The following is a 22,660-nucleotide window of genomic DNA, read 5'->3' on the forward strand; positions in this document are numbered from 1 at the left end:
GATGGTCTCTATTTTCTCCCTAAAAAAGGTTATTAAGATACATGTGTTCTAAGCTAAGTACAAATTGGACTTCTAAAGTCAGCACAGATAATAATAGTGTTGAACAAATTTACCATTAGACTGAAAGGCCGGTCATGGCCAATACTGTGGGGCTTGTTCCTCTGGAAACCACAGGTGGGGGAGAATGAAACCCTATAGATTTAAATACAGTCTTAAGATGACTAAACTTCCCCCTTCTCTGTAAACATTCAAACAATAGACTTTTGGAGCCCCCGGCCAACTGGTTTGTAGAGAAAGGTTTTAGCTTGGGGGGATGAGGCAATCATCAATTTTTCTATTCAACTGTAGATAACACCTCCGTGAGAGCATTTGGCTACATCACTTCAAAGAAGTGTCGGCATTGCATGTAACCACATGGCTCCTCCTGTCTGCTAGAACAGATAAAAATAGCTTTAGGTTAAACTGTAGTTTTAATGTAAAATAGACATTTATAATAACAGTAAAATGGTATAAATTAAAAGAGAGAATTTTCTAAGTAGGTTTAAAAGTACCTAGAAGATAATAAATAGGTTAAGAAAACACCTAGACTCTTATCCACCGTTGTAAAGTCTAATTAAGCCAGTAATATAGTTAGAATATGTGTAATGTACTTAGAAAGTTAATCTAACGTCAAACATAAGGTTATAGAATTAATAAATGCAACAGGTTGTCTTAAAACCAAAGAGACTAAAATAGATAATCATTTGAAGAACCTATATTCAACTAAAATATAGGTTTCTTTGTTCTTGGTAAAAACCAACCGATAGGGCTAAATTGGGGCTTTAGAAAGGCCATAAACTTCTGGAAAAAACTTAAATACATTGTTTAAATCTTGTCATAATTAATACTTAATCTGTTAGTCAGTCAAATTAAATACTGTACTGTTCAACGTTAAATAGAAATATAACTCATTCTCTTAAAGATATTAGGGACGGCCCTTTAAAGGAGGCCAGAGAGCCGCCGACCCTAATCAAAATGGCCGCGATATGTTTTAGCCAATCAGGATGTAGAGAAACCGCCCTCTGACGTATTAATCTAGCGTATTCTAGAGGAGGAGTTTAATCTTTAAAAACAGCCTGCAAAATAGACACACACGCCGCTTGAAACGATCCCATGCACAAAACGAGACGGACGGAGCATTGCTTGAAGAGAACGGAACGAGAATACGCATCTCTTTGTCTCTAGGGGAAACCAGAGCTTCAACACCAGACGCCGTTGACGAAGACCATTCTTTTTAATTGTTTTTGATTAGTCTGAGACGAGGTTCGGTGGCATAGTACCGTAACAAAACTCGAATCATTGCACATTCCATTTTAATTGAACCAGACGATTCTTGTTCACTGTTGGACTTTGAAATAAAACAGATCTGGGAAATAGAAACCTCTCCTTCATTTTTCTGCTCCTCTGCCGTCCTACAAACCGTGGGTCTTATTTAGTGATAGGTTTTAGGGTCATACAGAACACAACGCAGGGTAGATTAGATATATGGTTTAAGTAAACCCTATCTCCTATTACGATACAGGTACAACAGCTGTAAGTGACTTATGTTTTCTCATACACCCACAGGAAGCCGCATCTAGTCTGAGTCTATGGATACAGGAAGCAGAGTCTGAGTCTATGGATACAGGAAGCAGCGTCTAGTCTGAGTCTATGGATACAGGAAGCAGCGTCTGAGTCTATGGATACAGGAAGCAGCGTCTAGTCTGAGTCTATGGATACAGGAAGCAGTGTCTGAGTCTATGGATACAGGAAGCAGCATCTAGTCTGAGTCGCGTCTCTACAATTCGTAGCCGCATTTCTGCAGACCCCTCTCTGATTGGTTGAGCTCCATTTCTGCAGACCCCTCTCTGATTGGTTGAGCGAAGCCCCTCTCTGATTGGAAATGTACTACCAGATTCGCGTATAACGTTATTTCGCGTGACTTCGCGGTTTATTCATAACGTTATGCACATTTCACAACACAGCCAGCTGTCAGAAACTGTACATTGTAACGTTGTTATTTCGCGGCCTGCCCATTTGATGTTCCCAAATCATATTCAGAAAGTATCACAGAGACTTCTATTGACCAAGGAATTAGTTATTATTAGTAAGACACAACATTTCCGTAGCAATTGACCACCAGACTCTCTCTTAAGGCATTAACTGGGTTAATTAATATAAATGTTATATTGTAACTGTCTAGTTACACATTGGTTCCGAAACATGTATGTTTCTGGCTGCAATTAAAACTTTGAATCTGAGAGAGCTCTGGTCAGCGAAGCCGGCGAGCGATTATTATTGGTTTTTAATGACAAACCAATTACATAATCCTATCCAACATATGTGTAAAGGCACACACAACATATTCCAGTTAACGGTATATTTTTTTAATGATTCGTTATGGCGTAATCAATACTTCCATGCGTATAAATTGCGTTCGCGACCTCCATGTTTTGGGGCTATTCATCAGAAAACTCGAATCCGGGATTCGGCTCCCATCCGTCGGGCAACAACTGTGGTTTTTCAGCCTCTCTCTCTGGAGCTTAACGGAGTTTCGACTCCTGGCTAGAGGAGCTTGTCGCGGCTCATGCGCATGCGCGCGCTCGGCCAATCAGAGAGGGGTCTGCAGAAATGGCCTCAACCAATCAGAGAGGGGTCTGCAGAAATGCGGCTACGAATTGTAGAGACGCGTCTGAGTCTATGGATACAGGAAGCAGTGTGAGTCTATGGATACAGGAAGCAGTGTCTCCTCCAAATGTGACGGCCAGTTATCACAGATATAGAGCAGAACTTTACCAGTTGGGTCATTCGGTTATTGGTGACTTTTCAATGTGCTAACCTTTGGGGAGAAAATTGTGTTTTTGTTGCGTTTTTAGAATTATATCAGGTAAATTAATGTTTAACCCATTCCCTGCCACCACTTTGATCATCTTATACCATTCTCTGCCAGTACTGTAAGTCTATGGAGATGTTCACCTTCTTTGCAGGGCTATAACTTTTTAAATTGTATTGCTAAATTGACATTACTATGGCCCATTCAACATCGATTATCTATCGTTCAGGATGTAGGAACGTTTAACTTTTTAAATATAAACATATAAATGTTTTTATCGTTTTCTGCAGTATTTCCTAGAACGTGAGATATAGACATAAATGCATATATTAGATTATCAAATGCCGTTTGATACCGATGCACACTATATTAAAAATTTCAACTGTACATGGTCCTAAACGTTATGACTGATCATGCGCGGGTGAACGGAGGGGGGGGGGGGTCGTTTATAATTCCGTGACCGACGTTAAATGATTTATGTAGTATGGGTGATATATTGATCAGAGCAGTTTGTATCAAAAATGATAAACAAAAACGCTGAAACTCACGTCAGTCTCCTCGTACCGTTGGGCGATGAGAGTGGAGCAAACAGATCCCAGTTATGTGGTGGGGATCGAGGCGATCCATTTCCGGTTTGTATATTACTAATACACGCCCAAATCATGTAGATTATTGAGTTATGGCAAAGATCCATATCCACGGTGTGTGTATTGAGTCCCGCGACGATAAACGAGTGGCCGGACGGAATAGGGAGACGCACCGGGATCACAAGAGATCCACTTCTGGTTGCAACTCGCCGATCAGCCACCAGGTGGCAGTATTGAAGCGTTGTTGAGTTGTGCTGGCTCACACAGCATCCGACAAGGCTCTGTGAGTGAAATATGAAATTATGATCAGAATCACGTCGTACGCCATTATTGGCAGAATTCGCATGAACTTGAAACCCGTCGTATGGCGTTATTGGCGGAGAAAGGGTTAATCTTCAGGTACTTGTATTGGTAGAGCTCAAGCACTTAAATAATAATAATTATGGGTGGATTGTTCAGCCATCGACTGTGAGAGAGTTCCATCCTGTTAGGGACATATACATAGCTATTGTTAAGTGTTAATAATGTAAATATTCAATAATACTTACACCGTATGTGTCCCTTATTCCATCATATATATGGTTTTATTTGAATAATAATGAAAGAAGAATTGTGGAGTAGAACATTTGTTTATTATTCAGAACAATCACATGTATGCACTATGCACCCACTTTACCCAAAATGGTAAATATGTATGCTGTTGATCCTTTTGAACTGTGCAAATTAACATAAAACATGTAAAACATTTAACATAGTTGCTAAGTTATTTCAAAAGAAAAGGTGACAATTAGGATCTGTTGTCACAGGCCTAACCAAAGGAACAGCAGTGAATTGGCACTCTCCACAAACACCATAGGCACAATCCTTCACATTGTATCTGCCATCTTCTCTAAATATTTAGTGGACATAAGCCCACTACTGAAAAGGCTAGTAGACATGAACTGCAGGTTCTTGTGCATCTTGCACAGACTGCATAAAAAGGAGTATGACACCTGGTGTGTACTTTCAGAGACAAATTTCCAGTAGATGTTTTTGATGGTGTCTGTCAGCAACCTCTTCTGCATTTTCTTTTTCTGAAGAGTGATGGTTTGCTTTTTGCCAGTCGTCATTTGGCTAACATCATCTCGCAAGTAGTAAGCCACTACTATTTGTCTTTTGGTTTGTCTCTGCCGTGTTGTCCTCTGGTAGCTGCAGAGGTTTCCTTGCAGCCGTGCTCTTTTCTTTGAGAAGCCCAGGGTTTGCTGACCTAACCTCTGAAGCCTGTACTCCCCATGGTGGCTCTAGCAAGCACCTGCTTGTCCCTTTGTTTTTTTGTATTGCGAATTTGCGATAGTTTCTTAGTTCTTCAACCACACAGGCATGTAGCAGCAGTTTTCTGTGTGAGCTGGGAAGGACAGGATGCTTTAACAACTGATTACATTGTTTGCGAGGTGACGAGGTTTGTCGTTTTGTCTGACATTGCCACTTCTTCTATTATTCTTTTTCCATTTTTTCTTTAGACAGGTCAGCTTTCGGGCGCCCCAGTGGCGAACCACATAACACGCTGAGTCGCGGCACGGCCGACCTGGGTTCGATTCCCGGACCCGTCGTTATTTGCCGAATGTCTTCCCCCCACTCTGTCTCCCGTTCCTCCTCTCTCTCTCTCTACTGGACTGCCCAGTAGCAAAAAGCGACAAACGCTAAAAAATAAATCTTAAAAAAAAGACGGGTCAGCTTTGAATTGTTCGATTTCTTTCCAGCTTCTTCTTCTGTTTATTTTTAAGGCGTTGACCATGTCGCCTTTGCCTAAACACAATAAACACAGTTAACATTAGAGAAGTACAAAAACACTCTAGCTAGCACATTCATTAACATTACGCACATCTTATTGACCTTTTCAACTTGCCAATATAAATATTCTAAAAGGCCCCGTTTGTGTTTTCTGTTGCAATGTTTGATAATACAGTATCTGACAGGAATAAACATAGGACAAAGCTGTTCTCCTAGCAATGGAATTTGAATGAAAAGGTCTATAGCCAACACTTCATATTAATGATCAATTACTGTGTAATGTATATTTACACAAGAGGGTGATCAATTGATACTTGATCATGGGTGTGATGCAGCAAGACAGAGGTACTGTATAAAGCCAAATAAATGCTTTATAACCAATTCATAAAAACTATTTATAATAAAGTGTTACATTTTATACATATTTATAAATTACAATTGGATATATCAGCATTTATATGTATTTCCTTACATTTTTTAATAGATTTTCCACCCTGTTAAGTTTATAAACAGGGGAACCTAACAGGGTGGAACATTTGCAACCAAATTAGCCATTGCTCTGTGAAACTGAAAACCTAGCTAGCTAGCTCTCCTTTTGTATATCAAACATGCTTTAAATTTTGTAGGTTTACTTTCTTCATAATTTAGCCTAACATGGTCGAAATGTAAGAGTAAGACATACACACTAACACCATAAAACTTGCAAAACAAGCAACAGATCGTTGGTGCTCACCTCACTTTGCTCCTTTGAATTTCCCGCCAAATGAGTGATTCCACTTCATGAATGTTGGTTCATGGGAATTGTAGTTCTCTTTTGTTCAGAAGAAGCAAAAACACAAACTAACAGAGTGGAGGGGACACACATTAAATTCAATAAAGATTATTATGTAATATTATTTATCCATTTCAACTTATTTATAATTATATTGCAACTGTTTCTAATTGAAACTAATCATTTGCTTTGGGGGCATCGTAAAAAGGGCTGTATGTGCCTAAAAGAGTATTTAAAACAATATATAAATATATAGTACATGCATTTTTGTGTGTTAATGTTATAAAGAGGACCTCAATCTATAATAAAAGCCTATCATTATAAACATGTGAGTGGTGACTTGGTAGAGAGAGAGAGAGACTGGATAACGTTATCACTTACCTAATGAGACGGGTGATGTTGCTTCGCAGAAGCAAAAAAGTCCCCTGAAGACTCCGATTGAGTCCATTCAAATGCTCAAAAATATCTGCCATGTATGCCAATTTGGCAAGCCACTGAGCATCACAGAAACGATGTGAAAGATCACATTTTGAGTCAAGTAAAAACATCATCACGCAACTCGTAGAGCCGTGCAAGCAACTTTCCTCTCGATAGCCAGCAGACCCATCTCATCGCATAAAGGTGCAAACAACCGCAAATTCAATGGACGGGCCTTTATAAAATTGACAGTTCTTACCGCTTTGTCCAAAACCTTTTTTGAGATCAGCAGGCATTTTCTTGGCAGCTAGGGCCTTCCTGTGGATGCAGCAGTGAATATATTTTGCTTTTACGCTGGTAAGTGCAGAGCAGAGGAGCAGGTGCGTCAGTAAAACTGTCGTCACGACTCGTCACGCACAAGCGCCACTATTTACCCATAATTATAAACCTAATTTGAGAGAATAACAAACTATAATACCATGTTTTATATTACACAATGGTTTTACAATTTCATTTTTAATTAAAATTATATTATATACATTTTCTATTTTATTTAGTTTGGGAACCACTGTCCTAGAGTGCCTGAGCAGTGGACAGCTGTGACCTTATATGGCCTGATGGCTGATGACGTCTCATGATGACCTGTCTGAGCAGCCAATCATGATTTATGACATTATGCACTTTCAATACAGCATTATAAAAAAATAAAATAAACTGTTGTCATTCTTATGTTGTGGCAGCAGCAGGGGGGGGGGGGGGGGGGGGCATGACTTCGTAACCTAGTTACTTTCAAAGTATCAAGTAATCAGTAAAGTAACTAGATTACTTTTTAAAGGAGTAATCAGTAATCAGATCATTTTTACAAGTAATCTGTGGCATCACTGCTGGTGACTGGCGTGACAGACTGGTGACTGGTGTGACAGACTGGTGACTGGCCTGACGGACTGGTGATTGGTGTGACAGACTGGTGACTGGCCTGACAGACTGGTGACTGGCGTGACATACTGGTGACTGGCCTGACAGACTGGTGACTGGCGTGACAGACTGGTGACTGGCCTGACAGACTGGTGATTAATAACAATCTCTGCCCAAAAGGCTGAGAATCTCACAGTGAGGTGATTGACATGGTAAGTCAGGAAATCACTGGATTTGTATTTGAATTCATTGGTTTAAAATACAGAGACAGTGCCAGAGGGCGCTGTGTACTGTGTTGGTTAAAAGGCCACCGCTTTAAAGTATAGGAATATGTGGCAGTGTTTGCAGGGCTAAAACTATATTATATATCATAGCTATGGATATAATACTATTACCCATTTGACATCAAGTATCTATCGTTCAATTTGTGAAAAATAAATATTTTTTTCATCCATACATTTACGTTTTATACGGTGGTGAATATGAGTATAGTTTTAGAGTAATCCTGTCTAATCCCAGAAAAACAACGCTATGCAGCAATACGTGCATTTCACAAAAAACGTGCCGTTTCTCGCCTGTATACGCTACTATTTCAAAATCAACTCTATATTATCGGTATTATGTTTCATTTTATGCTTTGATCGTCACCAACGGAATACGTTACACAGTACATTACACACGTACCCTCCGATCGCAATGAAGGAATGATTGGATCAATGCAATATTGATACCATATAGCCCTTACCTTGGCTATGATGTACCCCAAAAAGAATATTCCAATTATCTGATCACCATTCCAAGTATTGATGTTGATCGTGTCCATAACATAATCCACCAAAGAACATGAATCGTGAGTGTTTGATTCTTATAAATCCATGCGTTATAAGCGCTCGTCATGCCCGACTAGGAAAAACCTGCCCAGACCTATTTAATGGACGCACACTTTTCTCGGGTTTGGCGCTCAAGCGTCGGCGAGTTAACCCGACTTATCTCGGGCTTGGCCTCCATTGAGTTAAGGAACATTTTACTGTAAATATGCCAGTTTAGCCAGGTTGTCTAATTTTCAACTGTAGTCTCTGGGGCAGGTGACATGAGCACTACAATAATTAAAACACAGTAGTAATCAGTAGGTTACAATACACTAAAATACATACAAATAAATACATAAAAAATACATTACAATACATCACAAACCCCTCAGTTAAAATGGTTGCACACTTGACCATCTCTTAACCATGATTTTAAGTTAGATTTAAATGAAATGTAACTTTGATACTCCCTGAGCCGTATTGGCAGACTGTTCCAGGTGTGGGCTGCTCTCACGGAAAAGGCTGCCTGAATAAAAGCAGACCTGTTTGGGACTGCACAGTCCCCTCTTAACTACAGACCTGGTATATCTGTCAGCAGATGCTTTCTGTTTTATGAAAGTACAGAGGGGGGGAGGAGCCAAGCCATGTAGGATTTTATAGGTAAGGCAGGCATCTTTGAATTTAATGAGATTGTCCCAGCTCAGTAGGTTCTGGATGGTGCATGTGTAGAAGCAGAGGAAAGTGGCATTTTTATATCACAAAGTTGTCCTTATTGACCAAATTAACCATTCTGTGTTTTCAGTAAATCCACTAGTTACTAATTTACTAGTTACTTCAAGTATGGAAGAAAAACAATGATATGTCTGACAGATTAGATACGGATGACTCCCCAATCAAAGAGATAGAGATAGGGGTCAGGTCTCGTTAATCCCTGTTATCAAGATGGCAGCATGTTTAACGCTTGTGTGGTGTTCAGGTCTCAATGTTTACTAAAAGACAAATTATACAATGAATAATTGTCTTTAACCTGAGACTCATTGGCCTTGGCTAATTTTCTGTGAAGAACATATAAAGGGTTAAATGTTCTTAAAAAAGAACACCACACAAGGGTTAAAGGAGAACACCACACAAGGGTTAGGGGAGAACACCACACAACGGTTAGGGGAGAACACCACACAAGGGTTAAAGGAGAACACCACACAAGGGTTAGGGGAGAACACCACACAAGGGTTAGGGGAGAACACCACACAATGGTTAAAGGAGAACACCACACAACGGCTAAAGATACGTTGTTTTTGTACCTTTAAAGAAGAACCACTTGGAGTCCAGAGGAGTGAAGGCAGCAGCCTCGATGGCCAGGGGGAGGAGGGGCCAGCGCTGCCGGATGGGGAGGGGGGGGCTGACGTGTCCCTCGGCTGATACTGTCCAGAACACACTGCCCCTGAAAACCAATACCGTCCCACTGTCATCTGGACACACACACACATATATACATACACACACACACACACACACACACACACACACACACACACACACACACACACACACACACACACATACATACATATACATACAGTACACACACATACAGTACACACGCATACACACACATATATACAACATGTTATGGTTTGACACCGACCCCAAACGCAACGACACAAGAGAGTAGGATTCAGAGTTGCCAAAAACAAGGGCTTGTTTATTAAGACTAAATAAACAGCACAGACTTGGAAGAGTTCAAACAAAGACCGGAATACAAGCAAGGATGAATGTTGCTGCTCTGCAGCCTCTCCCGGGATGGTAGTCAGGGGAAGCAGACGCTGACGTCAGAGCCGCTCTGCAGACTTCTCTCGGCAGAATCTCCAAGGTGGTTGCGGGACCGAGAGAGAGAGAGGGAGCGAGTTAACTCAGAGTGCAGGTGGAACAGAGCAGGTGAACAGGAGAGGTGACTTGTACCCGAAAACAGAGTTATCCAAGTGACTGAATCTTCGGTGTAAATACACACTGTGAGTAACGTTCCAAACACAATCCCAAGTGATAGATATCTTCGGTGAAAAATAAACACTGTGAGCGAAGTCCCAAAATACAAATCCAAAGTGATAATATCTTCGGTGTGTAAACACACAGTGGGAGATGTTAGGCCAAAATATTATCCCAATGAAACAATCCAAAAAAGGCTAAACGCTGGGTGAGTGACTGTCTGATAAAAAGCTGGAAATCTTCAGTGTTATATAAACACACGAAAAACGGAATTGGATCAAAGACAGTCATAAAAAACTCACCCAGGCGTTGTGCGTAAAGAGCGTTGGAACAGAACGGAGCGAGCGCGTCGCCACGGGGAAAGGGTGTCCAAGAGGAATGCTTCTTGAATATCCTGGAGGCAAAGCACAGGGAAACAACAGCAGGCAGCAGGAACGGCGAATGCAACTGAAATATCAAAACGATCCAACAAAACTTGAATGGGGAAACGGGGTATAAATAATACGGGAATGCTTAATTGACAAGCAGTGACAGCTGAGGGATGTGATTGATAAGCGTGTGGACGGGGGAGAACCAATCAACGACGTCTCTGGGAAGAAGCGTGTGAATAGGGGAATGAAATGATTAACAGAAAACAATTGGAACCAGAGCGAGTAGGCTTAAAGGAACAGAGCGAGTAAGTGAGCAAAGGACAAAACCTCACAGTACCCCCCCCCCCACGGGAGCCACCCGGCGACCAGGCCGACCCGGCTCGTCAGGATGGGCACGATGGAAGTCAGTGATCAAGCCGGGATCCACGATGAGCTGCCGGGAGACCCAGCTACGCTCCTCAGGGCCGTAACCCTCCCAGTCCACCAGGTATTGGAACCCCCGGCCCCGCCGACGAACGCCCATCAACCGGCGGACCTGCCACTGGGGGTGACCATCCACCAACACGGGAGGCGGAGGATCAGGAGCTGGAGGCATAAGGGGACTGAGGGAGACGGGCTTAACCCGGGAGACATGGAACACAGGGTGAATGTGCATGGACGCAGGAAGTTTCAGGCGTAGGGCCGCCGGACTGAGTACCTTCAGGACCTCGAAAGGTCCGACGAAACGGGGGTTGAGCTTCTTGGCCGAGGACCGAAGCGGGAGGTCCCTTGCGGAGAGCCACACCCTCTGCCCAGGGAGGTAAGTCGGCGCAGGAATCCGGCGCCGGTCGGCACCACGACAGGCGCGCTCAGATGTCCGGAGCAGCGCGGTCCTGGTGATCTCCCAAACTCGTCGGCAGCGGTCGAGGTGGTCCTGCACGAAGGGAACTGCCACTTCCGCCTCCTGTGCGGGGAAAAGAGGGGGTTGGTAGCCCAGGGAAACCTCAAACGGAGAGAGGCCGGTGGCGGAACTGACCATTGAATTGATGGAGTATTCAACCCAGGGAAGGAAACGGCTCCAGGATGCCGGTCTCTCGGCTGCCACACACCGAAGAGCAGACTCCACGCTCTGGTTCATCCTCTCCGTCTGTCCGTTAGTCTGGGGATGATAACCAGAGGAAAGACTGACCGTCGCCCCCAATCCCTTGCAAAAGGCCCGCCATACCTGGGAGGTGAACTGGGGCCCCCGGTCAGAGACGATGTCCTGGGGAAACCCATGAAGGCGGAACACGTGGTGAGTCAGGAGGTCCGCCATCTCGGCCGCCGAGGGAAGCTTGGAAAGGGCCACGAGGTGAACCCCCTTGCTGAATCGATCCACCACGGTCAGAAGGCAAGTGTTCCCCTGGGAGGAGGGAAGACCTGTGACGAAGTCTAGCGCCACATGTGACCAAGGACGGCTTGGAACGGGAAGTGGCTGTAAGAGCTCGGTGGGTGCCTGGTGTGAGGCCTTGCTGCGGGCACAGACCGCGCAGGCCAATACGAACTCCTTGACGTCGTTCCGCATGGTGGGCCACCAGAAACGACGAGCCAGGAAGGAGAACGTGCGATGGACGCCAGGGTGGCAGGCGAACCGGCTGGTATGGCCCCAAAGCAGTACCCGGGACCGGACAGAGTCGGGGACGAAGAGACGATGAATAGGAACGTTGCTTGGAGCACGCTGGAAGCGTAGGGCACGTCTAACCACACCCTCGATGCCCAAGGTGATGACTCCAACCACTCGGGCCTCCGGGAGGATGGGAGTAGGGTCCTCAGAGGGTGGAGCCCCCTTGGAGTGTAACCGGGACAGGGAGTCGGCCTTCGTGTTGCGGGAACCGGGGCGGAAGGTCAGCGAGAAGTCGAACCGACTGAGGAAACTGGCCCATCTCGCCTGCCGACCGTTGAGGCGCCTGGAAGCGCGGATGAACGTCAGGTTCTTGTGGTCCGTCCAGATGGTAAAAGGCTCCTCGGCTCCCTCTAGCCAATGACGCCACTCCTCCAACGCAGCCACGACCGCCAGCAGCTCCCGATTGCCGGTGTCGTAGTTCCTCTCGGCAGGGAGGAAACGACGCGAGTAGAAGGCGCAAGGATGTACCTTCTGGTCTGAAAGAGAACGTTGGGATAGGACAGCGCCCAGTCCAGTATCCGAGGCGTCCACCTCCACAATGAACTGTCTCTTGGGGTCAGGGTGGAGCAGGATAAGGGCGGAAGTGAACCTCTTCTTGAGGGAGCGGAACGCAGCACATGCCGCTGGGGACCAGTCGAACGGCAGAGCGGGGGAGGTCAGCTTGGTAAGTGGCTCCGCCACTTGACTGTAGTTCCGGATGAACCTTCGGTAGAAGTTGGCGAACCCGAGGAAACTCTGTAACTCCTTCCGAGTGGTGGGTTCAGGCCAATCCTCCACAGCTTGGATCTTGCGAGGATCCGCTCGGGTCAAGCCCTTCTCAACGATGAAGCCCAGGTAGTCGACGGAGTCGGAGTGGAAACGGCACTTCTCCGCCTTGACGAAGAGCCGATTGTGGAGGAGGCGCTCCAGCACACGGCGGACATGCTGGATGTGTTCCTCGAGGGTCCTGGAGAAGATGAGGATGTCGTCCAGGTACACCACCACGAACACCTCCAGCATGTCACGAAGGACGTCGTTCATGAGTGCCTGGAATACCGCCGGGGCGTTGGTGAGGCCGAACGGCATCACTAGGTACTCGTAGTGGCCCCTGGGGGTCTTGAAGGCGGTCTTCCACTCATCGCCCTCACGGATACGGACAAGATGGTAGGCACTCCGGAGGTCCAGCTTGGTGAAGACGGAGGCCTGGGTCAGTGGCTCGAAGGTGGAGTTCATGAGAGGTAGCGGGTACTTGTTCTTGATGGTGATCTCGTTGAGCTGGCGATAGTCAATGCAGGGTCGCAGGTCCCCATCCTTCTTACCAACAAAGAAGAAACCGGCCGCCACCGGGGAGGAGGAAGGCCGAATGAGTCCTGCTTCCAATGACTCAGAGATGTAGAGATCCATCGCCTTCTTCTCCGGAACGGTCAGACTGTAGAGGCGGCTGCCGGGAAGGGGAGCCCCTTGGCGGAGGTCGATGGCGCAGTCATAGGGGCGGTGAGGTGGAAGGGCCTGAGCCCTGGATTTACTGAAAACCTCCAAGAGGTCGTGGTACTCGGGAGGTATGGACGAGAGGTCCGGAGGCGACTCACCAGCGGGCCTCCGGGGCAGGGGACAGGACGCCGCCTGCAGACACAGGGCGTGACAGGAGGAGCTCCAGCCCTTGATGGTACCGGAGGACCAGGCGATGTGGGGCTCGTGCAGCGCGAGCCAGGGCCTACCCAGGACCACCGGGACAAGGGGGGATTGGGTGATGAGGAACTGGATTCTCTCGACGTGGTTCCCAGCGATGGTCAGCACGACTGGGCCAGTGCGTTGAGAGATGTCGGCCAGGCGGTGTTGGTCCAACGAAAAGATCTCCAAGGGCCTCACAAGGTCCTCAAGTGGGATGTTGGCTCTGGTAGCAAACTCGAAGTCGAGGAAATTCTCGTCTGCCCCAGAGTCGATGAGGGCCTCCACCGTGGCTCGTTGGTCCCCCCAGGCCAGGGTGACGCTCATCAGATGGTCAGGTGGTGCGCGGCTCTGGGAATGGGAAAAACGGCTCACCAGGCTTTCCCGGGGTCTCGGCGAGCCTGATCTTTTGGCCGGGTGGGGCAGTCGGCGATTCGGTGTCCCTCCCCTCCGCAGTAGAGGCAGAGACCGGACCTGAGCCTTGCCTCACGCTCCGCCTGGCTCAGATGAGAGCGTCCCAGCTGCATGGGTTCCTCCTCGCGAACCGAACGGGAGGACCCGCTACCACCAGTTGTGTTGAGGACAGGGCGTCCAGGAGTGACGTCATGCGTCCGGGGAATCCGGGGTACCTCAGGAGGTAACAGTCGGGTCCTCTCGCGCCTTCTCTCCTGGAGGTGTCCGTCGATGCGGATGACGAGGCTAAACAGGTCCTCGAGGGAGTCGGGCACCTCCCGGGTAGCGAGCTGGTCCCGGACTGCGTCACTGAGCCCCCTCAAGAAGGTTAGGCGAAGTGCAGGGTCGTTCCATCCACTCTCCACCGCCGCCAGTCGAAACTCCAGGACGTAGTCAGTTACCCTGCCGCTCCCCTGTCGGAAGGTCCCCAACCGGGCTCCAGGGTCCAGACCTCGGGCTGGACTCTGCGGAGCTCCGCCACGAAGTCTGGATAGGAGAAAACAAAATCTGCATCCATTGCCCAGGAGGAAGTGACCCACTGGGCAGCATGGCCTGAAAGCAAGTTCGTCATACTTGGGACCCTCTAGCAGTAAAACGGCTTGGTTGATGACGGAAAACCAACTCACATTGCATGATGAATGTGGCACACTCCTCGGGATTGCCGTCGAACAGCCGTGGGACGGAGAGACGGGGTTCCCGAGGTGCGGGATCAGCTGGGGCTGCGGGGAATGCTCCTGAAGGATGTGAGGGAAGTAAAGCATTAACGGTGTCGCTCAGCGAGTGAAGCTGAACGAGAATACCAGATTGCTGTCCCGCCAGAGCGGCCAGTGACCCTTGAATAGGCAGGACCTGTTCCCTGAGATCCTGCACCGCAGCCGCAGCCCTCTCTAGTTGGTGGCTGTGATCCTTGGTCAACTCGATTTGATTAGCAAGTGCGGTTCTGACCCTCTCTGTGTCGGCTGGGGTCGTCATTTTGGTTGGATCGTAATGTTATGGTTTGACACCGACCCCAAACGCAACGACACAAGAGAGTAGGATTCAGAGTTGCCAAAAACAAGGGCTTGTTTATTAAGACTAAATAAACAGCACAGACTTGGAAGAGTTCAAACAAAGACCGGAATACAAGCAAGGATGAATGTTGCTGCTCTGCAGCCTCTCCCGGGATGGTAGTCAGGGGAAGTAGACGCTGACGTCAGAGCCGCTCTGCAGACTTCTCTCGGCAGAATCTCCGAGGTGGTTGCGGGACCGAGAGAGAGAGAGGGAGCGAGTTAACTCAGAGTGCAGGTGGAACAGAGCAGGTGAACAGGAGAGGTGACTTGTACCCGAAAACAGAGTTATCCAAGTGACTGAATCTTCGGTGTAAATACACACTGTGAGTAACGTTCCAAACACAATCCCAAGTGATAGATATCTTCGGTGAAAAATAAACACTGTGAGCGAAGTCCCAAAATACAAATCCAAAGTGATAATATCTTCGGTGTGTAAACACACAGTGGGAGATGTTAGGCCAAAATATTATCCCAATGAAACAATCCAAAAAAGGCTAAACGCTGGGTGAGTGACTGTCTGATAAAAAGCTGGAAATCTTCAGTGTTATATAAACACACGAAAAACGGAATTGGATCAAAGACAGTCATAAAAAAACTCACCCAGGCGTTGTGCGTAAAGAGCGTTGGAACAGAACGGAGCGAGCGCGTCGCCACGGGGAAAGGGTGTCCAAGAGGAATGCTTCTTGAATATCCTGGAGGCAAAGCACAGGGAAACAACAGCAGGCAGCAGGAACGGCGAATGCAACTGAAATATCAAAACGATCCAACAAAACTTGAATGGGGAAACGGGGTATAACTAATACAGGAATGCTTAATTGACAAGCAGTGACAGCTGAGGGATGTGATTGATAAGCGTGTGGACGGGGGAGAACCAATCAACGACGTCTCTGGGAAGAAGCGTGTGAATAGGGGAATGAAATGATTAACAGAAAACAATTGGAACCAGAGCGAGTAGGCTTAAAGGAACAGAGCGAGTAAGTGAGCAAAGGACAAAACCTCACACAACATATGCATATAGACACACATACATACAGTGTACACACATACATAGTGTACACACACACATACATACATAGTGTACACACACACATATACACATATACACAAGCAAACATACACACAGATCATGTCATATTAGTCAGATTGTAATATCTTTTAATGATAAAATTTTTATAATATTTCCATTCCTACGTACCCATAGTGATGGCATCAAACAGGCCCTGGCAGTAGAGAGGCAGTGTGCCACCAGACCCCCCACTGGGTGTCTCTGCCAGTTCCCACTGCTGTAGGGCAGAAGTGAACACCTGACCTGGTAGCCTGACGAGACCAGCGCCCAGCGGCTTCCCTGAAAACACACAAAAACACTGACCTCAGACCAGCGGCTTCCCTGAAAACACACAACAACACTGACATCAGACCAGCGGCTTCCCTGAAAACACACAACAACACTGACCTCAGACCAGCACCCAGCGGTTTCCCTGAAAACACACAACGACACTAATCTTGTTGTGAACAGTTTCATTTGGGAATTAATCTAAACCCACTATATAAATATAGGATGTTTTATGTTAGTCTAGGAGGCCATACATCAGAGAAACATGAAAGCCGCTACGGCAGTGGTGGTGCCCAACCAGTCGACCGCGACCGACCGGTAGATCGCGGGCTGATTTCAAGTAGACCGCAACATTATTTTGGAAAATCATTACATTTTATTTGATTTGGAGGGGAGGACAAAAAAAGCTACCGGAAAGCACCAGCGTCAGCGCCGCAAGCAAGACCACCTCCAGCAGAACCGGAACAGCCAAAAGACCAAAAACATATAATTTCCATGACGAGTGAGAGGAGGCTTACTTTTTAGTTTATTTCAACGCAAAATCAGTAAATTAAAAAGTAGATCTTGGTAGAGCTTCTCTTCACATACAAAGCTCTAAATGGATAAGGACCCAGCTACATTGCTGACTCTCTAATAAACTACAAACCCGCCGGTAGAGAGAGCAATCCAGACGGTGAGTGAACTGTAGTCTGATGTTAAAAGGTGTCTTGACGGTCATACTGTATTAACTGCACTAGCAGTTGGTGCATAACTATATAGTTCAACTTTACAACTAGGAAAACTATACAAATTAACCAAAATAAGCACAATCTTAACGGAGCCCACAGAGAGGCAGCCCAACAGAGAGGCAGCCCAACAGAGAACAGAGTGGCAGCCCAACAGAGAACAGAGTGGCAGCCCAACAGAGAACAGAGTGGCAGCCCAACAGAGAGGCAGCCCAACAGAGAGGCAGCCCAACAGAGAACAGAGTGGCAGCCCAACAGAGAACAGAGTGGCAGCCCAACAGAGAACAGAGTGGCAGCCCAACAGAGAGGCAGCCCAACAGAGAGGCCCCATCTTAGTAGCATCCTGGGAGGGATAATAATAATAATAATAATAATAATACACTTTATTTGTATATCACCTTTCATACAGAAACTGCAGCTCAAAGTGCTTCACAACAGAAAAAAGACAGGCATAAAATGAGCACATAAAGTGCAGACATATAAAATCACAGTTTTTCACATTAGGATCTAACATCCCAACAGGCCACCTAGTTAAGACTTCCGGTTTCGATCAGCAGCGCATGGCTGGTTGACTTTTGGGAGCTCAGCAACCGCGCCACATTAAGGTTGATTAAGTTATTATTTTTACACCATCCGCTTTTATTTGACATTAGAACCATGTCTAAGCAGACACAGACCAGGATGGGAACGCTGAATGCCATGGATAAGGAGTTCATTAGGTCTATATTCCGTGAGGAAATAGAGGCTATCGTGGCTAGGCTAACCGACAGGGTTGATGTACTCCACGGAGATATCGTTCTTGGAGGACAAGCTGCGGGCTTGCGAGATGAAGATGGCAGATCTGGAGGACCGTGGCAGGAGATGCAATGTATACGGGTTGCCCGATGAGATTGAGGAGGACGCGCCGATTAAGTTCCTCGAGAAAATGATACCAAAGTGGTTCCCGAAGCTAGCCTGCCCTGAGATAGAAAGAGCGCACAGGATCTTCAGAGCCGCGGCCCCGACGAGCGTAAATAAATATATGTATGAATGGATATATGAATGTATGTATAAATGCATGTATGCTTAGATTAAGTTTAAGTTTAAGTTTAAGTTTCTTTAATAGTTGTCATACAGAAGTACAGAATACTTTCATACAAAATGCTTCTTACTGTTACGCTCCAGAGACTGTGCTAGACAAGATAGTATCAAATAACATAGTATAGCATGTAATTTAGAAGTAGAAAATGAGGTCACAGTGTTCAGTATAGACATATGTACAATGTTCGATGCAGAATAGACGTAACTGAGTTACCATATAATATACAATACTATGCAGTGTACTAATGTACAGTACTATATAGTGCAAAGCAGAAATGGGATGAGGTACAATTTAGGTACAATTTACAGTAAGGTGTACGAGTTGTAGTGCAATCCTTCATCAATAAATATAAAGTGTGGGGAGTGGGTGCTACAGTGTGTTTGTTTAAAGTGGGTGTGTGCTATAAAGTGTGTGGAGTGGGTGCTACAGTGTGTTTGTTTAAAGTGAGTGTGTGCGTGTGGATGTGTGTGCTATGTGCGTTTGATGGTTGTTGTTGTGTAGTGTTCATTGTTCGTTTAGCAGCCTGATGGCCTGGGGATAGAAGCTTCTTCTGAGTCTTTCTGTGCTCGCCTTGAGACTCCGGTATTGCTTGCCTGACCGCAGCAGTTCAAAGAGGCAGTTGTTCGGGTGACTGGAGTCTTTAATGATTCTCTTAGCCTTGCCCTTGCAACGCTTGTTGTAAATGTTCTGGAGGGTGGGGAGCCCCCCTCCAATTGTGCGTTCGGCTGAACGTGTCACTCTTTGTAGTCTGCTTCGGTCTTGTGCAGTGCTATTCCCAAACCAGGAGGTGATGTTGCCAGTCAGGATGCTCTCTATTGTCCATGAGTAGAAGTTCTTAAGGATCTTCTGACTGACTTGGAACTTCCTTAGGCGCCTGAGGAAGTAGAGGCGTTGTCGTGCCTTCTTCACAACACTGTCAATGTGTGTGGTCCATGTCAAGTCCTCGGATATGTAGGCTCCGAGGTACTTAAAGCTGTTGACTCTCTCAACCGGTGCCCCGTCGATGCTGAGGGGGCTGTAGTCCTTGACCCCCGACCTCCTGAAGTCCACAATCATCTCCTTTGTTTTGCTGACGTTCAGGGAGAGGCTGTTTTCCTGGCACCATCCCGCCAGGACCTTGACCTCTTCCAGGTAGGCCCTCTCGTCGTTGGCAGAGATCAGGCCCACCACCACTGTGTCGTCAGCAAATTTGATGATTGTATTGCTACTCCGCTGAGCCACACAGTCGTGTGTGTACAGGGAGTAGAGGAGGGGACTCAGAACACAGCCCTGGGGGGCCCCTATGTTGAGGGTGATGGATGAGGAGGTGCAGTTGCCTGCTCTCACCACCTGGGGTCTGCCTGTCAGGAAGTCCAAGACCCACTGGCAGAGGTCATAGTTCAAGCCCAGGTCCCTGAGCTTGGCTATGAGTATGGAGGGGACTATGGTATTGAATGCCGAGCTGTAGTCGATGAATAGCATTCTCACATAGTTCCCCTGCCTCTTGTCCAGGTGTGATGCTGCTGTGTGCAGCACATGGGCTATGGCGTCCTCCGTGGACCTGTTGGGGCGGTATGTAAATTGCAGGGGGTCCATGTTGATGGGGAGGGAGGAGCAGATGTAGCCCTTTACTAGCTTCTCAAAGCACTTCATGGCTATGGAGGTGAGAGCTACAGGGCGGTAGTCGTTGAGGCAAGCAGGCTTGGATTTTTTGGGTACAGGGATAATAGTGGACTTCTTCAGGCAGGTGGGGATGACAGCCTGTTCTAAGGACAGGTTAAATATGTCAGTGAATACCGGGGCCAGTTGGTCGGCACAGACTTTTAGGACGCGGCCGGGGATGCCGTCCGGACCTGCTGCCTTCCTGAGATTCATATAATGGATATGTATGCATGTTTGATTATGTATGAATGTATATGATGAGTGAATGTTGTGTGTATGTGTGCGTGCGTGCTGCCCCGGCGTCAGTGACAGACCCACTCTGTCACAAGATATCTCCTTTAAGGTACATTTTCAGGATATGAATCAGTGTTTGAGTGACAGTTAGTAGAGTCTCTCCAGCAGCAAGCAAAGACATGTCTGATACAACAAGCTGCTCTCCATCTAACACATAAACCCATGGAGGCCCTGCTAAACACACAGTGTGTGTGTGTGTGTGTGTGTGTGTGTGTGTGTGTGTGTGTGTGTGTGTGTGTGTGTGTGTGTGTGTGTGTGTGTGTGTGTGTGTGTGTGTGTGTGTGTGTGTGTGTGTGTGTGTGTGTGTGTGTGTGTGTGTGTGTGTGTGTGTGTGTGTGTGTGTGTGTGTGTGTGTGTGTGTGTGTGTGTGTGTGTGTGTGTGTGTGTGTGTGTGTGTGTGTGTGTGTGCGTGTGTGTGTGTGTGTGTGTGTGTGTGTGTGTGTGTGTGTGTGTGTGCACACACAATGGGACGTCACACACAGTAAGTGTAGTGTTGAGAGGACAGCTCATATACAATGAGGTCATTGAGCGTGCATGTGTGTATGTGTAAATGTGTGTGTGTGTGTTGTAGGGCAAAGGTGGTATGTCATATTTGAGTTTACACTACCCCTGCTGCTCCCCCCCCAATACACACACACACACACACACACACACACGCACACGCACACGCACACACACACACACACACGCTATAGGGCGGTGTTAAGTAGTCTGACGTCACTTTGGACCGCCCGTGAGGTCCACCCGTATAGGGATTTATCATTGGGAAAATGGATTATCGGCTATTGTAACAATTCTGCCTCATGAACATTGAAAATCTTTCCATTTTGCACAAAATGCGTTCCCTTCTATCACTAACATTATTGTTTAACCATTTTTGGTTGAAAAAAAATTAGCAGATTTTTTTTAACGATTAATCGCGAATATTTTCATGTTGAGCTATAGATTGTGGATGAATACGCACAGAAAGGTACACCATGCAAATGTTCCTACTTTATTTGTTTTAAACGAGACGATTTAGAAATGGGCAATGGGGAAATACGTTTTTGCGAGGTGGACCGGCCGGAAACAGCAATGACGTAACCACTACACCTCCCTATAGAGATACACAGACATAGAACTACTGCTGGTCTCAGATCAGTTCATGAGTTGTTGACTTGCACAAACGGTTCTATATCCAAAATCATTAGATCATGTCTTGGAAGTCAGCTGTGTTTATGTATGAACTGTTCATGAGAATGAGAATTAAAATGATTCTCATTGGAATTGGAATGTTCATCCATTGGAATGTTCATCCACCACCAACCAACCAACCAACCAACCACCCAACCAACCACCCATCCACCCAACCAACCACCTGTAACGTTCTGGGTTCTCTGGCCTTTTGGCCTGAGAATCCTGACACCATTCTGACGTCTGTCACTTGCTCTCTAATTGCCACTGATTGTCTGTGTTCCCTGATTTGCTGTCACCCTGTGGTGCGTGTGGAATGTCTGGAATGCAGACTCAAGTAACCCCTGTTTCCTTCTGTTTCCCGTCGGATCTTCACAATTCACCAGAACCAGTACGCGGCGGTACCGAGGACTAGAACGGACGTTCTCTTGTTTCCTGGTCGCCTGAACCTATTATTTAGTTTTCTTGTTTTTGCCTTGCCTCAGTTGACGCCCGGCATCTTATCTTTGCTCATGTGCCTTCCTAGAAATAAAAGGATACACAATTGTGAAGAGCAACTAACTCTCCGTCTCATCTTTGCCACCACAACTGGTACTCTCAGCACTTACCTTCATCTCGTAACAACCACCCACCCAACCAACCAACTACCTCACCAACCAACCATCCACCCACCCAACCAACCATGCAACCAACCAACTAACAGAGTGAGCTATAGAATTGCTGGTTGCAGAAAAAAACACATTCACGTGTCATCTGTAATATTCATGTATCATCAACAAAAAGCAAGCCTCACTAATAATAAATCAGAGCTGGGAACAGATGACTGAGATTACTAGGTTTTAATAGGGGGATTTGGGTGAGACATGGTGTAAGTAGAGCCAGCTGAACCAAACCAGCTACAATGACTTCCTGCTCTACTAAGTGTGACTCTGTGGTTGCAGCTGCTGACCTGCGGGCTGTGCTTCTGGCTGCTCTCAGGTCAGTGCCAAAACTCTCCACTTAATGACCAACAGAGGAGGAATTTAGACCGTCCTGCTGCCCTCCTCTCCTTGCTCTCTGGAGGCGGACAAATTAACTCATGACTTTTGTTGTTTGTTATTGTTGTTTGGTGATTTTTTATTAAATTAGATTAAAATGTATTGTCAAT

General features: G+C 46.4%; 1 protein-coding gene across 2 annotated transcripts in view; it reads right to left on the minus strand.

Moving 5' to 3' along the window:
* mmp28 (matrix metallopeptidase 28) overlaps positions 1 to 22,660 on the minus strand; it is a 125,959-nt gene that overhangs the window by 2,338 nt on the left and 100,961 nt on the right. For both annotated transcript variants that reach the window (XM_084333279.1, XM_084333278.1), the window contains 2 exons: positions 16,462 to 16,611; positions 9,423 to 9,590 (listed from right to left, as the gene is read on the minus strand). In XM_084333279.1, the coding sequence (XP_084189405.1) occupies positions 9,423 to 9,590; positions 16,462 to 16,611 (318 nt within the window). The remainder of the gene's footprint in view (positions 1 to 9,422; positions 9,591 to 16,461; positions 16,612 to 22,660) is intronic.

The sequence above is a fragment of the Notolepis coatsorum genome (genome assembly GCF_963971535.1).
Source record: "Notolepis coatsorum genome assembly, chromosome: 1".
Taxonomy (NCBI): domain Eukaryota; kingdom Metazoa; phylum Chordata; class Actinopteri; order Aulopiformes; family Paralepididae; genus Notolepis; species Notolepis coatsorum.